The sequence below is a fragment of the Penicillium pulvis genome, assembly GCF_028828015.1.
Source record: "Penicillium pulvis strain IBT 33274 chromosome Unknown contig_5_segment0_segment0, whole genome shotgun sequence".
Taxonomy (NCBI): Eukaryota; Fungi; Ascomycota; class Eurotiomycetes; order Eurotiales; family Aspergillaceae; genus Penicillium; species Penicillium pulvis.
The window spans coordinates 2,619,494-2,635,305 of NW_026643078.1; the positions used below are offsets into that span (position 1 = coordinate 2,619,494).

The window sequence follows — 15,812 nt, forward strand, 5'->3', positions numbered from 1 at the left end:
TGGAAGATATCAAGGATAAAAGCAAATCAGATAGCATGGCAAGGTAAGCTTCACTTGGAGTCTGTGTTTTGTGCTACCTCTAATCATTTGGTAGAATTTTTGCATCATTACAAGCAACATGGTTCGTAATAAACTGCATCATCCGTGCCGCCCAGAATCTTTTCCTCACTACACTGGAGATCACCACATTGTCGTTTATTATAATTTTCTTTACCACCTCATACTGCTGGTATCATAAACCGCAAGATATCTCACGAGCCATGATTCTTCAGACGACTACTCCTATTGAGACTATCCGCGCAAAATACCATCCGCGCCCTGAAGAGAAGTGGTATCAAACACCGCTCAGCTTTCTTTCCCGCGATGAGTGGGTCATCAGTCGCCTGTGGCGCTTCTACATCCAGATAGTACACTATCTGCGCATTCCAATATTCACCCGACCAAAAACTGTACCTTGGGATTACGTACCCTCCGATACCTTCTTGCCTCTTGACACAATCGCAGAATTTATTTTTGCTCCATGCGTACTGGCATTCTTTGGCATTTATATGATCGCGTGGGATTATGGATTTCCTACACCCACGGAGAAGCTACTTTGGCGTATTGCGGGGTCCTATCAGATCTTTTATGGTCTTGCAGGTTCAATCAAATGCTGGCATGCCAATGTGTTCATTCTTCCTAGGTACTTGGCAAATGTTGACTTGACGGGTGTCGAAAAACCCCCAAGGCAGCCTATTCAGTGGCTGGCATGGAAATTAAGGAACTTGCACGTTGATCGAGATCCAGATTTGACTGTTCCGTTGAGGGTGCTGATTCCAAATGTCTTTTTCTGCATTTTTTATGTTTCAGCCCGGGGCTTCCTTCTGATCGAGGATTTTATTGGGCTGAGGAGTTTACCAGCGAGTGCCTTCGAGACAGTGAGTTGGTCAAAATATATACCTCACTGGTAGATAAATATAACCTCGGGAGGGGCTGAAATAGGTAGACTATACAGATATATACATTCACGTTTAAGAAAAAACCAACTTCAAGTGATAGAAAAGAAATTAAGGTCTGTTGGGATCCAGCTGGACAGTAAAGAAACCTTGGAAGAACGAAACAAAAAAAATTGAAGAGCATCATTCATGGTAATTGATTTATCAAGTGGAGAATGCAAAACAAAAAGAAGAACCGAACGCGGGGGTCGAACCCGCAACCTTGAGATTAAGAGTCTCACGCTCTACCGATTGAGCTAGCCCGGCTGGGCTTGTTGAAAAGAGGACAAACTAATATTTCATAAACAAAAATTTAATTTAACTCCACCTCGTATTCCGAATACCCGAAGCCCACTGGGGAGCGCGGGTATACATTCACATACTCCTGGCCTCTGGGAGCAAGACACATACCTGGGCATGGAGGCTGAGTCGGTAGGATCAACTCCTAGCCAACATGCAAAGCAGCCCGCGTGTTTAAATTGTCGGCGCAGCAAGATCCGCTGTAACCGACCGGAGGGTCATGAGCGCTGTGAGAAATGCAGACAAAGCGATGTTGACTGTATCGTGCCTAGTCACCACCTCGGCCGTCAGAAGGGTGTAAAGAAGTGAGTTGGACGCCCTATCCGACAGGACGACAAGGCTGATATCATCGACAGTAAACGCAAGGGGCTGGAAAAAGCTATCCACCAGATTGAACAAGCCATCAAGCGGCCCAAGTTTGATGTTCCAGGCCCTGATGATGCTCACAAAGTCATATCGGATTTGCAGGACTTACTCAGTCGGGTTCAAGGCCAACTGGCTAGCGAGTCGGACAGCTTCGCAGAAGCATCAGAGCGACCGCGGAACCTTCCGTCTCCGCACGACACTCAAGTAGATGAGAGCTTGGCTCTTGATGATGCGGAGAATCCGTTGCAGCTACTTGCGCGAGCTTCGGATTTGCAGCTCTCGCCTACAGGACTGCGTCGGGAATTGAAAGTCCCACCACCGCCACTGCTAGCGCCGCCGACGCTGTCACCGGATATCGTCTCTGCGGATTCCGGAGCGAAATCATTCTTCGTCCCGGCGCGGGCCAACTTGGATGTTGGGCCGGACCTGGATCCGGTTGAACTTGGACTGGTTACTTTTGACGAATCCGAGTCTTTATTTTCTTTGTAGGTAAATCTTACACTTTGAACATAAATGCATCTAACATTCATTTCAGCTTTTACCAACATCTTGCTCATACACGATGGGGACTAGATCCCTTGGTGCACACTGCATCATTTGTGCAGGCCCAATCGGCCTTTCTATTTACTTCTATTCTTGCCGCTGCGGCGCTGTTCTTACCATCTGCCGCGGCTTTATCAAAGAGACTGGGGAGGCATTGCAAATGGCTCGCCAAGCAAGTAATGGCGCAGCGATATAGATCTGTGGAAATTGTTCTCGCATTTATGGTGAATGTGCCTTGGATGGCACCCGAAGAGCGACTGGGCGACGATGATACATGCTCGTATATTGCTATGGCGCTCACCGTGGCGTTGGACCTATCATTAAATAAAATCGTGACGCCCTCATCGAGCTTTAGTGGCGACCTTTTGAGCCGACTGGCTCGAGCTGACTGCATTGATGCGAAGAGAGCATTGCATATGGATGGATTTGGTGACGTTGATCCCAATTCCGAATGGGGACGTCGACTACTGCGAAGGCGAGAGAGAACGTGGATAGCGTTATTTGTCGTTGAACGAGGGTGAGATTATTATCTGCTCACTCCCGAACACTATCTAACTCTGCTACAGTGTTTGTCTTGCTCGCGGTAGAAGCTACACCGTACCTCCAACGGCACTTCTCGAGAACTGCGATGTATGGCACCGTTCGGATATTGCAGATCGACGAGATGGTCCCATGAACTCCATGGCGGTCTTGCGCAGAGATCTTGTTAGTCCGACGACGACAAACTTTGACCACAAGCTGACCATAGTAGGATGATTTATTTAGAAAAGTCAAGTCCAGCTGTGATACCTATCGGGTTGTCGATACCGGATCCGAGGCTGCTCAATCGTACGCCCCCAGACCAGGAGGATATGCCAGGGTGCTAACATTACGACAGGATCAAATCTACCATTGAGAACTTTTATGAGCGCTGGTACAAGACATGGGTGTTGGCGATTAGCGAAGGTGGATGTAAGCACAATTTTCGCAAACTAAAAATTTTCAACTGACAAATCATAGCACGTTCCCTCCCACCTTATGTTGAGATTCTAGTGACCCATACTCAGCTTTCAACCTACGGAGGCGTCATAAACCATCCTACTGCACCGCTCGAAGTCAAGCGGTTCTTCCGGGCGGCCGGTCTCTCCGCAGCCCTGAATGTTCTCCGGGCCGCTATTCAAGGTGAATCGCGACTTAAGTCCATGCCCAATAACACCGTCATCATGATATCTTTTGCCGCATGTTCTGCTCTTAGCCTCAGCGTTACGCCTGGCGACAGCCAATCCAGCTTGGCGCCGAGCGTGCGGACTCTGATTGAAGAAACTGCCGGGGTTTTGGAGCGAATCGGAGCAACCCCCAGCCATAGAAAAGGGGCTTCTGTATTGTATGGGCGCTTCCTGCGTGAGCTCATCCGACGCAGACCCACCATTTCTCATGCACCTGCGAGGAGTCTGGATCATGATCCCTTACTTCCACCCCCACTGAGTCAGCGACCTCGAGTCCCCGAGCCTGCCATCCCATCAGGGGACTTGTGGACCGAGCCTATGCAGTTCTCTGCCATGTCGGACGATCAGATTGTTGACGCAGTCAATCGGGCGGGAAGTGCCTTTGGGGCATCGATTCCCGACGTGCCCGTGGATGATATGCTGTGCTGGGATTGGCTTGATTTTGCCAACACGGATTTTGGATTATAATTTAGCGTTTGTACTTGTATATTTTACTCAGGAATAATTTTGTACAGATGGGATAATGCCCGATTGAACCCGATCACTGGAATCAGTACAACCTTTTACCCGAATAGAAAGTTGATGTTGCCCAGGTGGAGAGAAGTGGAACCTCACAGCCCTGCGGTAACGTCATCGGGGACCCTGACTGGATCCTGCGGATGATTAATTGTACATAAACCCCTGGGTCCCAAGGTGGATCGCAATCGAGTCATTGTCAAAAATCCAGCCTATCTATTACAGTTCAAGTTATTTTCCAATCAAGCATTAGGAGCCAGAACATCCTCTACTTGGTATTCGCGAGCAACCCAAACGGCCCCCAAACTGGCCCAAACCAATTCGAGTGCAATCAAACCCTCAAAATCAAAATGGGATTCGACATGACCATGTTAGCCCCCGGTCCAGCCGGCACCTCTATGATTGGCGAGAGCAACATTGACGCTGCAGCCCGCCGAGGCTACGCGCGGAAGCAGCGCGAGCGCGAAGCCCAGGCAAAACTCGATTCCAATGTCAATCCGACAGAAAAAGATAGTGATACACAGTCCGAGAAGACATTGGCGGCGCAGAGTAATATGGAAGATGATAGGAAGAATGAGGATACGCTAAGTCTGGCTTCTACTCAGGTTGGGAGCACGAAACGGGAGGGCGGAATTCGGGGAACTTGGGATCGAGTGAAAGGGAAGTTTCGATAGTTTGCAGTTTGCAGTTTGCAGTTTGTATGATTTGTCTTCTGTCATAATCACGGAGTTCAGAAATAGACGCCGAGACAAACAAGCAAGATAAGCTCCTAATGCCAAATCCGGGGAAAAAGCGGGGGAAAGACCCTGGCGCTCGGACTTAAATATGACTGCCGTCAGACTTTTGCTCCTTTTCCTTCATGCATTGAACGCTCTCACAAACATTAGTACCTTAAAAAATTATCATGGATCCTAAACCCAGGATCATGGAGTTGGAGGAGAGCAAGCAGGGAGCTCTAGATCGATTTGGCGATTATGAGCACCAGGAAAAGCTCACCCGTCGTTTGCTGTTGAAGCTGGATTTTCGGTATTGCCCCTTTCTCATAAACTCGTGATGCATTGCTTCGAGAGTCTCTTAGCTAATGTGAACAAACAGAATCCTTCCCATGCTCGCCCTGCTTTTCCTCTGCTCGTTCCTCGATCGTACAAATGTTGGAAATGCCAAAATCATTGGCTTGGAATCCGACCTCAACATTACAGACCACCAATATGACATCGGACTGACGGTGTTCTATCTCTTTTATATCTGCAGGTGGGTTGAAAGATGTTGCGTGATGGTTTGGACGTATACTGATGATTTCAGTGAGCTGCCGAGTAATCTTGTGCTCAAAAAAGCGTCCCCGAAATTATGGCTGCCATTCCTGACGGTCGTATGGGGGATTATCACCATGTGTCTGGGCTTTGTACAGAATTATGGTGGGTTCGTGGCTGTGCGCGCTCTGTTGGGCATTGCCGAAGGTGGACTGCTGCCGGGCATGGTGAGTAGCTCGAGATAAATGGAAATGTGAGAACCAGTCTAATCCTCACAGGTACTCTATCTGTCTTCTTTCTATAGACGCACAGACTTGGCCCTCCGCATTGGTCTGTTCTATACTGCCGCATCTTTGTCAGGCGCTTTTGGAGGTGAGTACTCGGCATCTGCAGACTAGGGTAGCACTCTAATTGCTTTTCTTCCAGGCCTTCTTGCTCGTGGGCTCGCGGAAATTGCCCCTCGGGGAGGCTTGGAGGGCTGGAGGTGGATATTCATCATCGAGGGCCTTCTTGTAAGCGAACACAACACTGGGGTCTCTCACAGTACAATACTAACAAGATAGACATTTGCATGCGGCGCACTAAGTTTCTTTGTCCTTCCAAATTCTTTGGAGTCAGCATCTTTCTTGACAACCGAAGAGAGGGAGTTTGGTTGCGACAGATTGATGTTGGACAATCCCATAAGCGTTGATGGGTATGTATTCAACCTTTCTGGGAAGGCAGCGCTAACATGTGATTAGAGCCTTGGCTGCCGAAGAGCAATCATTCATGTGGTCAGAAGTGCGACGAGGCGTTTTATGTGTACAACTATGGCTCTCTGCCTTTGCGTATTTCTCCATTCTGTCAGGCCTTTACTCATTTGGTCTATTTGTAAGTTTCTCTATATCCAGTAAGTTCAAGTCACTGATTTTATAGTTACCAACCATCATCAAAAACCTTGGATTTGCCAAAGATGCCAATGAAGTCCAGTTGTGGTCGGTCATTCCTTATGCAGTGGCAGCCGTCGTTACAGGTAAGATGCCCGCCTTAAAACCACGTCATATGCTGATGCGTCTAGTCATCGTGGCCATCATATCGGATCGTCTACACCTTCGAGGCGTGATTATGCTATTTACCCTGCCCATTGCCATTATTGGCTATGCTGTTATTGCAAACATTGACTCTCCACGTGTCCAATATGGCATGACCTTTCTCATGGCGACAGGACAGTATGCTAGTGTTCCATGTATATTGGTGTGGATGTCAAACAACTCGGCGGGTCACTATAAACGAGCGACCACGTCAGCACTGCAGTTGGCCATCGCTAATTGCGGAGGATTTGTTGCAAGTATGCTTCCAACTTTATATCCACCCTTTTTTCCCCAGACTAATCAATGGCAGCTTTCAACTATCCTAGCAAGGATGGCCCACAGTTCCATCGGGGACACACTATTATCCTTGGCTTACTTGTCTTTGCCTGGTTCATGTGAGAATGAAACTCCTACTACTTGGCACTATACTAACATTCACAGGATCCTATTTAATGTTCTTTACTGCGCGAAAGTCAATCGCGATAAACGCAACGGCAAGTATGATCAATACGCAGGGTACAACGACGATCGAAATCCCGACTTCAAGATGGTGTTGTGATCATGCTATCACAATACTATACGCCAAGCATCTCTCGAAGATATAGGCCGTATTTTTTTTTTGAGAAATGAAACGTGAAAATAATTTGAGATTCATGAAGCTGATTTCTACCAACTTGAACGAGCGTTCCAATCATCCTTCGTAGCAGCATGAAATCGTCGACATTAAGAACATCCGCATCCTCACGCACCAAGGCCTGCCATCTCAAGCCAACAGGCCAATTCGGTGTACCCCAGTACCGTACCTTCAAGCCTCGCGCATGAGCCGCATCAATTTGATTCTGCAATCTCGCCATCTGGACCGACTAAGCGGGAGAGAACCGATGGCCTTCCGGAAGTCAACAGAAGCATTGTAACCACTTTCCACATTATACGAGAGCTCCTTTGTCTCATCCCAAGATTCATTAATCGGTAAATAAAGATCAGGGTCCATAAGTGAGTTCGTCTATATCATAGAAGATATCCTGGTATTTAACATTCGCCACAATCCGATGAAACGGAGCATCTCCCGTAGCAACGACCTTTATAGGACGAATAACCCTACCAGAGCCATTAAAGTAACTTCAAAACCCTCTTTCTCATGGGCGTTCCAATTGCTGCATCAACTTCGTCCAAATTTACTTGCGCTCAGCTTTGAACTCGATAAGAAGAACCAATGTCTGTTTGGGATCATTGGCGAACACGCCGACTAGGTCCTCATGCCTTATCCCGGGGACAGATGAGGTATCGGATGACCGTGGATTATGTTTATCTAGCATACCCAGCAACGGATCAAGATACAGACTGCGTAGCGTTTGGCCCTTTAGCAGTGTCGAAGATATTTGACCGACACGAAGATCATCGATATCCGCTTCCACGCTACTGCACCTCGCCGTCAGAGCAGAGTATAGAGGACACGGCGCCAGTAGCCATTGTGCGAGTGACAGGAACCAGCATTAACACCATGGGCAGACCCGCCTGAGAAGACGGAGGGTCAATGACCGGGGATGAGACCCATGTTACGGCCTTCTACTATGCAAGTGAGGATATTATCCCATGCAATTGAGACAAGTATTGCGACTGTACTGCATCGTGTTAGTGAAACCGGGCCATCTCAATGCCATGAGGAGAAGAAAATACATTAGCCCGAGTAGCATGTAGAACGGCCACTGCAGCATGCGACATTCCATCCTTTTCGATCTTGACTCGTCACAATCCGATTCCCACTCTGGAAGCGACGGAGGATCAATAAGAGAGTACTTATTTGTTGGTGGTTGGTTCTCAAGCTCAACGTGTTCAGGGGGTATAAGGTATTCATTTTCGGGAATGGAAGGCAGCGGAATCACTCTTGACGATAGGTACGCGGAACGCATGACGACAAACTGCCAAGCGTTACGAAAGCTTGATCAACATAGGCTTCAGCCGATCTGGCGATCTTGTAGATTAAATGCAGGTGGAAATTCATTGATTTGGTCAGATGGTTGCCTGGAGGAGTAACAGTGGAGAAATCAGTTTAAGCGATGCGAGTAAAGCGTCTGCCTAAAATAATGCGTAGGATGTGATTACGGCGTCTCCGCTTGACGGTGACGCGGTTTCTCAGAATAAATGCTCCTCTGCATTTAGTTTCATGCTATTTTTATTGCTCTTGTGCCGTATCATATCTAACGTAGAGTCCAACATGCGCGTATTCTAATCGCTTTATCCAATTTAAACAATCTTCAGCATCCACAATTTATCTAGCTCAGCGCGTCCAAATTGAGAAGTGAGCAGCACAAATCACTGAGTCTCTTCGTCGTTCTCCTGTGCAGCTGCAGCTAGCTTGCGCTGTTCGGCTTCCTTAGGGGCAAAGGTGAACAGCATGCCGAGATCGTAAATAACCTTCAAGCCACCAGCCAACATGAAAGAGACGCCGAGCATGTGGTTCCGGGACAGGATTCCCGTAATAAGCGGACCAACACTCTGGGTGGTAGTCTTAACCACATTGACCGCACCCATGATGGCTGTCCGTTTATCCTTTGGCAGGGCCGCGGCGAGGAATGCACCCCGCGGGGCCACATCCATACTTTGGGAACAGGCGCGCAGAACAAGGAAGGTCAGTGCGAGCGGGAGATTGTTGGGTACAGAAATCAGGGCGAGACAGATAGTCGATGGCAAGTGAGTGAAGACCATGGTCTAGAGTGGTTAGCCGGCACATTTTCGCAAGCTGGGCGTGACATACCTTGACATTTCCGATGCGCCGGGCAATGGAAGTTGCGACTAGCATAGAGGCTGCGGAGATACTGCTAGTGAAAAAGAAGATAGTGCCCAGCTCGCCCTCGGGCAAACTGAACTTTTGGTGGAAGAAGTATGTCATCCACGACCTGACGGGGTTAGTAAGAGCATATCACAGCAGGGAAAGAAAACCTACATTGATGCCAATCCAGAGGCAAAAGCGTCCAGTCCAAACAGAATGAACAGTCGGATAACCAAGGACCACAGATCTCCCTCGACAGTAGACCAAAATGACTTCTTCTTGGGAGCCTCTTGCTCAGCAGAGTTGGAATCGGCCAAGAGAGGACGGGTTTCCCCATTCTGCTCCTGCTCCGGCGCTTCTTCAGTCTCAGCCTCGACCTTGGAAGTCAGACCCAGAGTCAGGATCAATTTGACCACACCAACACCGGCATAGATAAAGAAGATCATGCGGCAAGAGGGAATGAATTCCCATCCATGCAAAGACTGCAACGAGCTAATAATCCATCCGCAGACAAGCTGACCGAGCGCAGTACCCGCCGCACCGACCAGCGAGTACCAAGTGAAAACATCGCTTAGCTTTTCATGGTCCGTGAGATGCGCCAAAGTCGATTCCTCCACAGCACGGAAGGGACCAATTTCATTTCCACTAAACATAAAGTCAATACGCGACCATGACGCGGCAAAATAATAGAAAAATCACTTACCTCGGACTGATAACACCAAAGACCGCAGCAGCCAAAAGAATCCAATAATTGCCCGTCATCGCAAAAACAATACCACTACCAGCCATCAAAAGCGATCCCAACGAAAGTACAGCCTTGCGACCCATCGCATCCGCGAAAAGAGTCAAAAAGAAACTGATAACGACATCTCCGACCAGGGTGAGTGTCATGAAAAGACCAATCCGATCATCGGAGATACCAATGGCGGATAGATACGACGCGAGAATAAGAGTCGAGCCGCCGTATGCGAATAGTCGGACAAAGCGCTGAGCGCAAAGTAACTTGACATCGCGGGGCGACCGCCACATTGTGAGAAGACCCAATTCATTCAGAGTGTGGGTAATGACGCGCCCAGGGCGTGATTGAGATCCCGCCATTGTTGAAGGTTGACAAACGGAAGAACGAAGATAAAGATTCCAAGACAAAAGCTTTAAGTCCGAGCGGGAACTCGCGGTTTTGCCGTTTTGACATTAGTTTAGTGGAGCCTCTAGGCTGCAGCTACTATCATGAACAATGATTGGATAACAGTAGGAATTTCGCCGATAGTGATTCAAACAGCTTGAATATTAAGATAACATATACACATTGGAGTGATCTGTATTACTCCGTCTTTGGTGGCCATTTCACTCGTCGTTCAGCACGAACATATAGATTGTTCGGTCGAATCAACTGGAACATCGGATCATATTCGATCGGCCCATCATTCTCTCGGATAAACTTGTACCGATAAACAAGCTTCGGCAAGAACACTTTAACTTCCTGCAATGCAAAGTTGAAGCCAATACACATACGTGGCCCCGCAGCGAACGGAATGTAAGCCGCCTTGTGGCGGTTCTTGACCTCGTCGCGATCCCAGCGATCGGGGTCAAATCGGGCAGGATTATCCCAGACCGCGGGGTTGTTGTGTACATGGTGCAAGGCGGGGATGACAATGGAGTCTTGGGGAAGTTTGTATCCACCCGGAAGAATCATGTCGACCTTCGCCGTGCGAGCAGGTTGGTAGGAGGGATTGTGGCGACGCTGAGTCTCCTTGATGAATTTGTCCATGAATGTAAGTTGGTCGGTGAGATCAGCGGTGATCTGGGTGTCGGCTTCGATGCCGTGATCGATGAGTTCTTGAAGTAAGCGATCTTGCATACCGTCGTAGTTGACTAAGGAGTAGATCAACCAGGACAGTAGAGAGCTGGTGGTGGTGAAGCCAGCGCCAGTGGCCACGACTAGTGCTTGCATCAAGCTGGTTTCGGGCAGTTTCTCTCCCTTGTTGTCCGTGGCACGAATAGCATAGTCTGCTATGATTAGCTTTGTTTTGACTGTGGAGTAGGTCAATCACGTACCGACCATGTTGGACGCCTTTAGAGCCGCATCCTGGAGAGGAAGGTCCTCGACACCTCCACGTGATGCGTTCGCAATAGACTCATTGACCATCTCAATGATCCGTCCTCGTGCGTTCCGCAACTTCTGTGGATCTCCAAACGGCAACTTGCCGTACCAGTCTCCCCACGCTGACACCTTCTTATTCAGAGTTAGTGATTCTGCGATGCGGTACACAAGCTCATGAGGCGGTGCGTTGGGCGATGTAAAGTGGTTGAAATCGATGCCCAGAACCAGCTTGCCCACAGCTTGGGCGCCAAGCTTCAGCATATACTGATAAACGTTCCATGCTTCCCCTTGCTCATCGAAGTGATCAAACACTGAGAAAGCATCTTCAACGGTCTGTTGCATGGTCGGCGCATAGTGACGGACGGCTTTCGGACCAAAAGCTGGGGGAAGGAACTTGTGGGCAGCACGCCACTCTGGAGTATCGGTGTCTCCTAAGAAGACGCCAGCCTCCTGGTTTTTGATTGGGTATAAGGGGTGAGACTGGTTGATTTTCTTGGTGAAAAAGTCGGACTCAGAGAAGACGATCTGAGCCAGTTGAGGATCGTTGGTCTGATAGATCGTACGACCCATGTTGGTGGTTTTGAAGATGGGGCCATATTGATCAAATAGACGTTGGTGGTTTCCTAAGTGATCGGGGTAGACTTCGAAGAAGTTGCCCACAAATGGAAGACCCTTGGGACCGGGGATTTCCCGCACGGCCTTGCCATCGATGGCGATAGCGATTGGCTCTTCACTCGAGAGAATCTCCGATGGAGTGGAAAGTTCTGCATCCTCTGTCTGGAAGGAGATTCCTAATACCTTATTAGTCTAAAACAGAGTATATTCTAGGGGTAGAACATACCACTTGGCTCAACAATGGCAAATTGGCCTGCAATCCAGAGCTGAATACCAGCATAATTGAGTGTTGATTCCAACTCAACATTGCGAGCAGAAGCACTGGGCTCACCCAGTAAGTAGAACTGTTTTACCGACATCTTTGGATAAGTATGAATGTCTATGTCGAGAAAAAGATTCGACGGAACCACTATATTTATAAAAACATAGCATAATTCGCGCATGAGATGGAACTTCCATTTCGAGCCCTAGGGTGGACTCCACCAATTCCTTGATTAAAATGAAAAAAGATAGGGGAATTGTATAATTCCAGATTTTCATAACATAGACGCAAAACTAGACGTCGCAGCCTGGTTGCCTGCCTCGGTATCTTTTGTGTTTTAGATCTTGGTTCCACTATTCCGTTCAAATTAAGTCATGATCGTCGACTAGACCCGCTTGGAATGGCGCCCTCGAAAAAGAAAGTCTACGCTTTCCCCTATATGGATCATAATAGAACAGTCTTTCGGGATTGAAGTGGATTCGGTATCGGGTTCTCGTCGTTGGGACCGTTGCCGTCTTGCCGAATTTGTTTCGGCTTCTAATTTCCACTCCGAGGCATAATGCATCTCGTTAGATTGGTTGGCATTTTATGCATTATTTGCGGTATTTGTTTCACATAATTATCTGTGGATGATCCAGGAGAAATCGAGGTCCATTTCATTTCATTGTCCATTGTTCACCCCTTTCACTCGTTCTCATTCATCATGGCTGCAGAAAAAGAGCTCAAGGCCCAATGGCCAGTCGAGACTGAGCTACCGGAGTATACGCTGAAAGACGTTGCAGCGCATAATACCAAGAAAGATACATGGATTGTTATCCATGGACAAGGTAATTAATTTCAATCTTGGGAACCTGAGACCGTCCTAACTTTGATAGTCTTTGATATCACGGAATACCTGCAAGATCACCCAGGCGGTGCAGAGGTGTTGGTCGATACAGCTGGCACAGATGCCACTGCAGCTTACGAGGATGTTGGTCATTCAGAGGATGCGCGTGAAATCATGCAGCCTTATCTGGTGGGTGTACTCAAAGATGCCCAGCAATTTGTTCGACCACAGGCCGTTCGAGTGGTATCACAGAAGGAGCCAGAGAAGAAGTCCTCGAGAAGCCCTGTAGGACTCGTCGCCGGTGCTTTAGCCGTGATGCTCCCAGTCCTTTATATTTGCAGTCGGGGAAAGCTTCATTCGCACGTAGGCGCCATCTCCCAGCTCATGCCCCATCAACTGAGGGGTTTCCGTCTTCCCCGGGGTGGCTTTGTGAATGGATTCCTTGCGGCAAGCACCATTAGTGGCGCAATCGGAGTCTTAGTCGCGAAACAGGCCAGCCGATTCACCAAAATTGATTCTGGTTTCATGCGTTACCCACCGCGCATGAAGGCCAAGAGGGTGATTCGTGCGGATCCTCACTTGACCCGTGGATTCCTCGAACCGCAAAACTACCAGAGCCTCCCTCTCGTGCAAAAGGACCAGCTGTCAGCGAATGTCTACCGCTTTGTCTTTGCTCTACCTAATATCAATAGTGTTCTTGGTCTGCCCATCGGACAACACGTCGCCATCAAGGCCGTCGTCGACGGCAACTCAGTGACCCGCTCATACACCCCAACCTCTAACAACCTCGACCGCGGCCGGCTCGAGCTAGTTGTGAAATGCTACCCGGAAGGTCTCCTGAGTGGACGATACCTAGCGGGGCTATCTGTGGGTGATGAAGTGGAGTTCCGTGGGCCCAAGGGCGCCATGCGCTACCACAACGGACTCTGCCGCAAGATTGGCATGGTGGCTGGCGGCACAGGAATTACACCCATGTACCAAGTGATCCGTGCGATCTGTGAAAACGACACCGACACGACAGAGGTTAACCTAATCTACGCGAACCGCAGCGAAGCCGATATTCTGCTCCGCGAAGAGCTGGAGGCATTCGCCCGTCGATACCCCCAGAACCTCAAGATCTGGTACATGCTCGACACGGCACCAGAAGACTGGGCATACGGAACGGGACACGTGGATCGCGACGTCCTTGAAAAGCATCTCCCAGCGCAATCGCCCGACACCAAGATTTTCCTCTGTGGGCCTCCAGGCATGGTCACGGCGACCAAGAAAAACTTGGCAGGACTGGGATTCACCAAGCCAGGACCGGTGTCAAAGATGAGCGACGAAATCTTTTGTTTCTGAGCCGAGGTAGAATCGAAATCGAAATATTTTAATTAGTGTTGGTTTAGTGTTGGTCTTAGTTCATTGATTAGTGGAGTCAAAGTTGGAAAATTGACAAATGGAGTTCGAGAGAAAGTTCATCATTCCCGGACGTCGTTCTGGAAAGCGTTAACGCGTCCGATACCCAACAAAAGGGAAAAAATTGTACATAGACCCGCTTGTCAAGCCGCACCCGAGTCTCCACTTGAGTCCGAGACTTTGCATCGGGCCGAGTCCTCTGCGATAAAGATGAACCGAGGCAAGTCTCGACTTTTGCGCGGTTTAGACGCGTTGAACACGTCGATGTGGGTCCCAGAAGCAGAATCTAGTGATGTGGGTCGAGCGGGACTTATGCGAGTCCCAGGGACGACGTATTCAACTCGAGGAATCATATCTCGGCAGAGAATGAAATCGGTGAATTGCCTAGATGTAGATCAATTGGGAAGGCCAATATCATTGAACTTAATATTATTCATTAGGCCAGGCGTTATGAAGTTTGGGCATAGATAATTCTTACGGGGTTACTAAGTCTTGCCTTGGAGGGCTCTTATCTCAGAAACAGAAGAGAAAAGAAAACACCAGGCCTTGAACCTGCAATCTTGCAACTTCAGGAGAGATTGAAGGGATTCAAAGAAACATCGTCCGCAGCCGCATTGTATCTCAGCTATACGCCCACACCTTCAGGGCAATTTCTTATAAAATAAGTTCAAAAGAAAATGTAAACAAAATGAATATTTTGGCTTTTGTACCAACACTGTGGCCGGACTCCCACTCCCCAGTAACACGAGGCGTTGAAAGGAGCGGAACTCTTCAAAGGCTGACAAAGATGGCCCAAGTCAATTTGATCATGTATCGCTAGGACTCAAGCCGCTCGACCAGCAGGACTCATAACATAGTTCCTTTCGAGGGTATAAGGGAACATACGACTTTTCGGTTTCCTTTCCCCCTTACACCTTATTCTCTACACCCTATAGCGGCAGGAATGGCGGAGGTTTCTTCCATTTTCGCTTCCATCGAAAAGATTGGTTGTCACTTTCTTATTAAACCTCACATTACTCAAATATGGTCGCAGCCCTCCTGCCGTTCTCGGCGCAGGTCCAATGTGGTCACATCCATACCTCCGTACCAGCATTCTACTCTTTAATAAACGAGGAGTAAGGCCTCGTGATGTATGTTATTACCCACAAATTATGCATATCCGAGTAATTCAAGTAAAGTAGAATTCCAAGACTTCTTGCGTACACGGGCGAGGAAAGACCGAAAGTTGTAGTCTGGGCTAATAAACGACGCCAAAGCGGCATTCCAATTTCTCATCTGTGCCACAGTGCCGCACCACCCTATGCACAGCTATTTCTTTCACTATATATTCCTATTCAAAGTTGTATCTAGTACATACGACCATAGGGTGTGGAGAACAGGGCTTCCCGTCCGCTCAGCCGTACTTAAGCCACACGCCGGTTAGTTAGTAGTATGGTGGGTGACCACATGCGAATCCTGACTGTTGTATGTTTTTGTTTTTTTGTTCTTTGGTAGAGAAGGTCCCCTTGCCGCCCTACCCTTTAGCCCATTCAGGCCATTTACTTGAATGTCCTGAATACCACTATTTTATACCTGAAATTCCTATACGTGCCTAAAGCGCTAACGTGGCCTTCCCC

The 15,812-nt window shown here is 48.5% G+C and overlaps 6 protein-coding genes across 6 annotated transcripts; 4 read left to right on the plus strand and 2 right to left on the minus strand.

Moving 5' to 3' along the window:
* Positions 1–1,391: 1,391 nt before the first annotated feature.
* Positions 1,392–3,856, plus strand: N7503_007547 (Zn(II)2Cys6 transcription factor; the record flags this gene model as incomplete). The annotated part of the gene is made up of 7 exons (XM_057067094.1): positions 1,392–1,579; positions 1,631–2,125; positions 2,176–2,700; positions 2,750–2,888; positions 2,935–3,011; positions 3,061–3,134; positions 3,183–3,856. 7 exons carry the CDS (start codon positions 1,392–1,394, stop codon positions 3,854–3,856), a joined length of 2,172 nt encoding a protein of 723 aa, XP_056920775.1.
* A 398-nt stretch (positions 3,857–4,254) lies between these two features.
* N7503_007548 (uncharacterized protein) lies at positions 4,255–4,578 on the plus strand (the record flags this gene model as incomplete). Its single annotated transcript, XM_057067095.1, has 1 exon — positions 4,255–4,578. One exon carries the CDS (start codon positions 4,255–4,257, stop codon positions 4,576–4,578), a length of 324 nt encoding a protein of 107 aa, XP_056920776.1.
* Positions 4,579–4,829: 251 nt separating this feature from the next.
* On the plus strand, positions 4,830–6,783 carry N7503_007549 (uncharacterized protein; the record flags this gene model as incomplete). Its single annotated transcript, XM_057067096.1, has 11 exons — positions 4,830–4,930; positions 5,000–5,155; positions 5,207–5,381; positions 5,433–5,526; positions 5,581–5,666; positions 5,718–5,848; positions 5,895–6,024; positions 6,070–6,166; positions 6,212–6,481; positions 6,535–6,619; positions 6,666–6,783. The coding sequence occupies 11 exons, from the start codon at positions 4,830–4,832 to the stop codon at positions 6,781–6,783; spliced, it is 1,443 nt and encodes a 480-aa protein (XP_056920777.1).
* A 1,754-nt stretch (positions 6,784–8,537) lies between these two features.
* N7503_007550 (putative MFS transporter) lies at positions 8,538–10,092 on the minus strand (the record flags this gene model as incomplete). Its single annotated transcript, XM_057067097.1, has 4 exons — positions 8,538–8,933; positions 8,980–9,121; positions 9,169–9,639; positions 9,698–10,092. The coding sequence occupies 4 exons, from the start codon at positions 10,090–10,092 to the stop codon at positions 8,538–8,540; spliced, it is 1,404 nt and encodes a 467-aa protein (XP_056920778.1).
* Positions 10,093–10,315: 223 nt separating this feature from the next.
* N7503_007551 (cytochrome P450) lies at positions 10,316–12,069 on the minus strand (the record flags this gene model as incomplete). Its single annotated transcript, XM_057067098.1, has 3 exons — positions 10,316–11,001; positions 11,050–11,886; positions 11,937–12,069. The coding sequence occupies 3 exons, from the start codon at positions 12,067–12,069 to the stop codon at positions 10,316–10,318; spliced, it is 1,656 nt and encodes a 551-aa protein (XP_056920779.1).
* A 606-nt stretch (positions 12,070–12,675) lies between these two features.
* N7503_007552 (putative cytochrome b5 reductase) lies at positions 12,676–14,139 on the plus strand (the record flags this gene model as incomplete). The annotated part of the gene is made up of 2 exons (XM_057067099.1): positions 12,676–12,799; positions 12,848–14,139. 2 exons carry the CDS (start codon positions 12,676–12,678, stop codon positions 14,137–14,139), a joined length of 1,416 nt encoding a protein of 471 aa, XP_056920780.1.
* Positions 14,140–15,812: the final 1,673 nt, after the last annotated feature.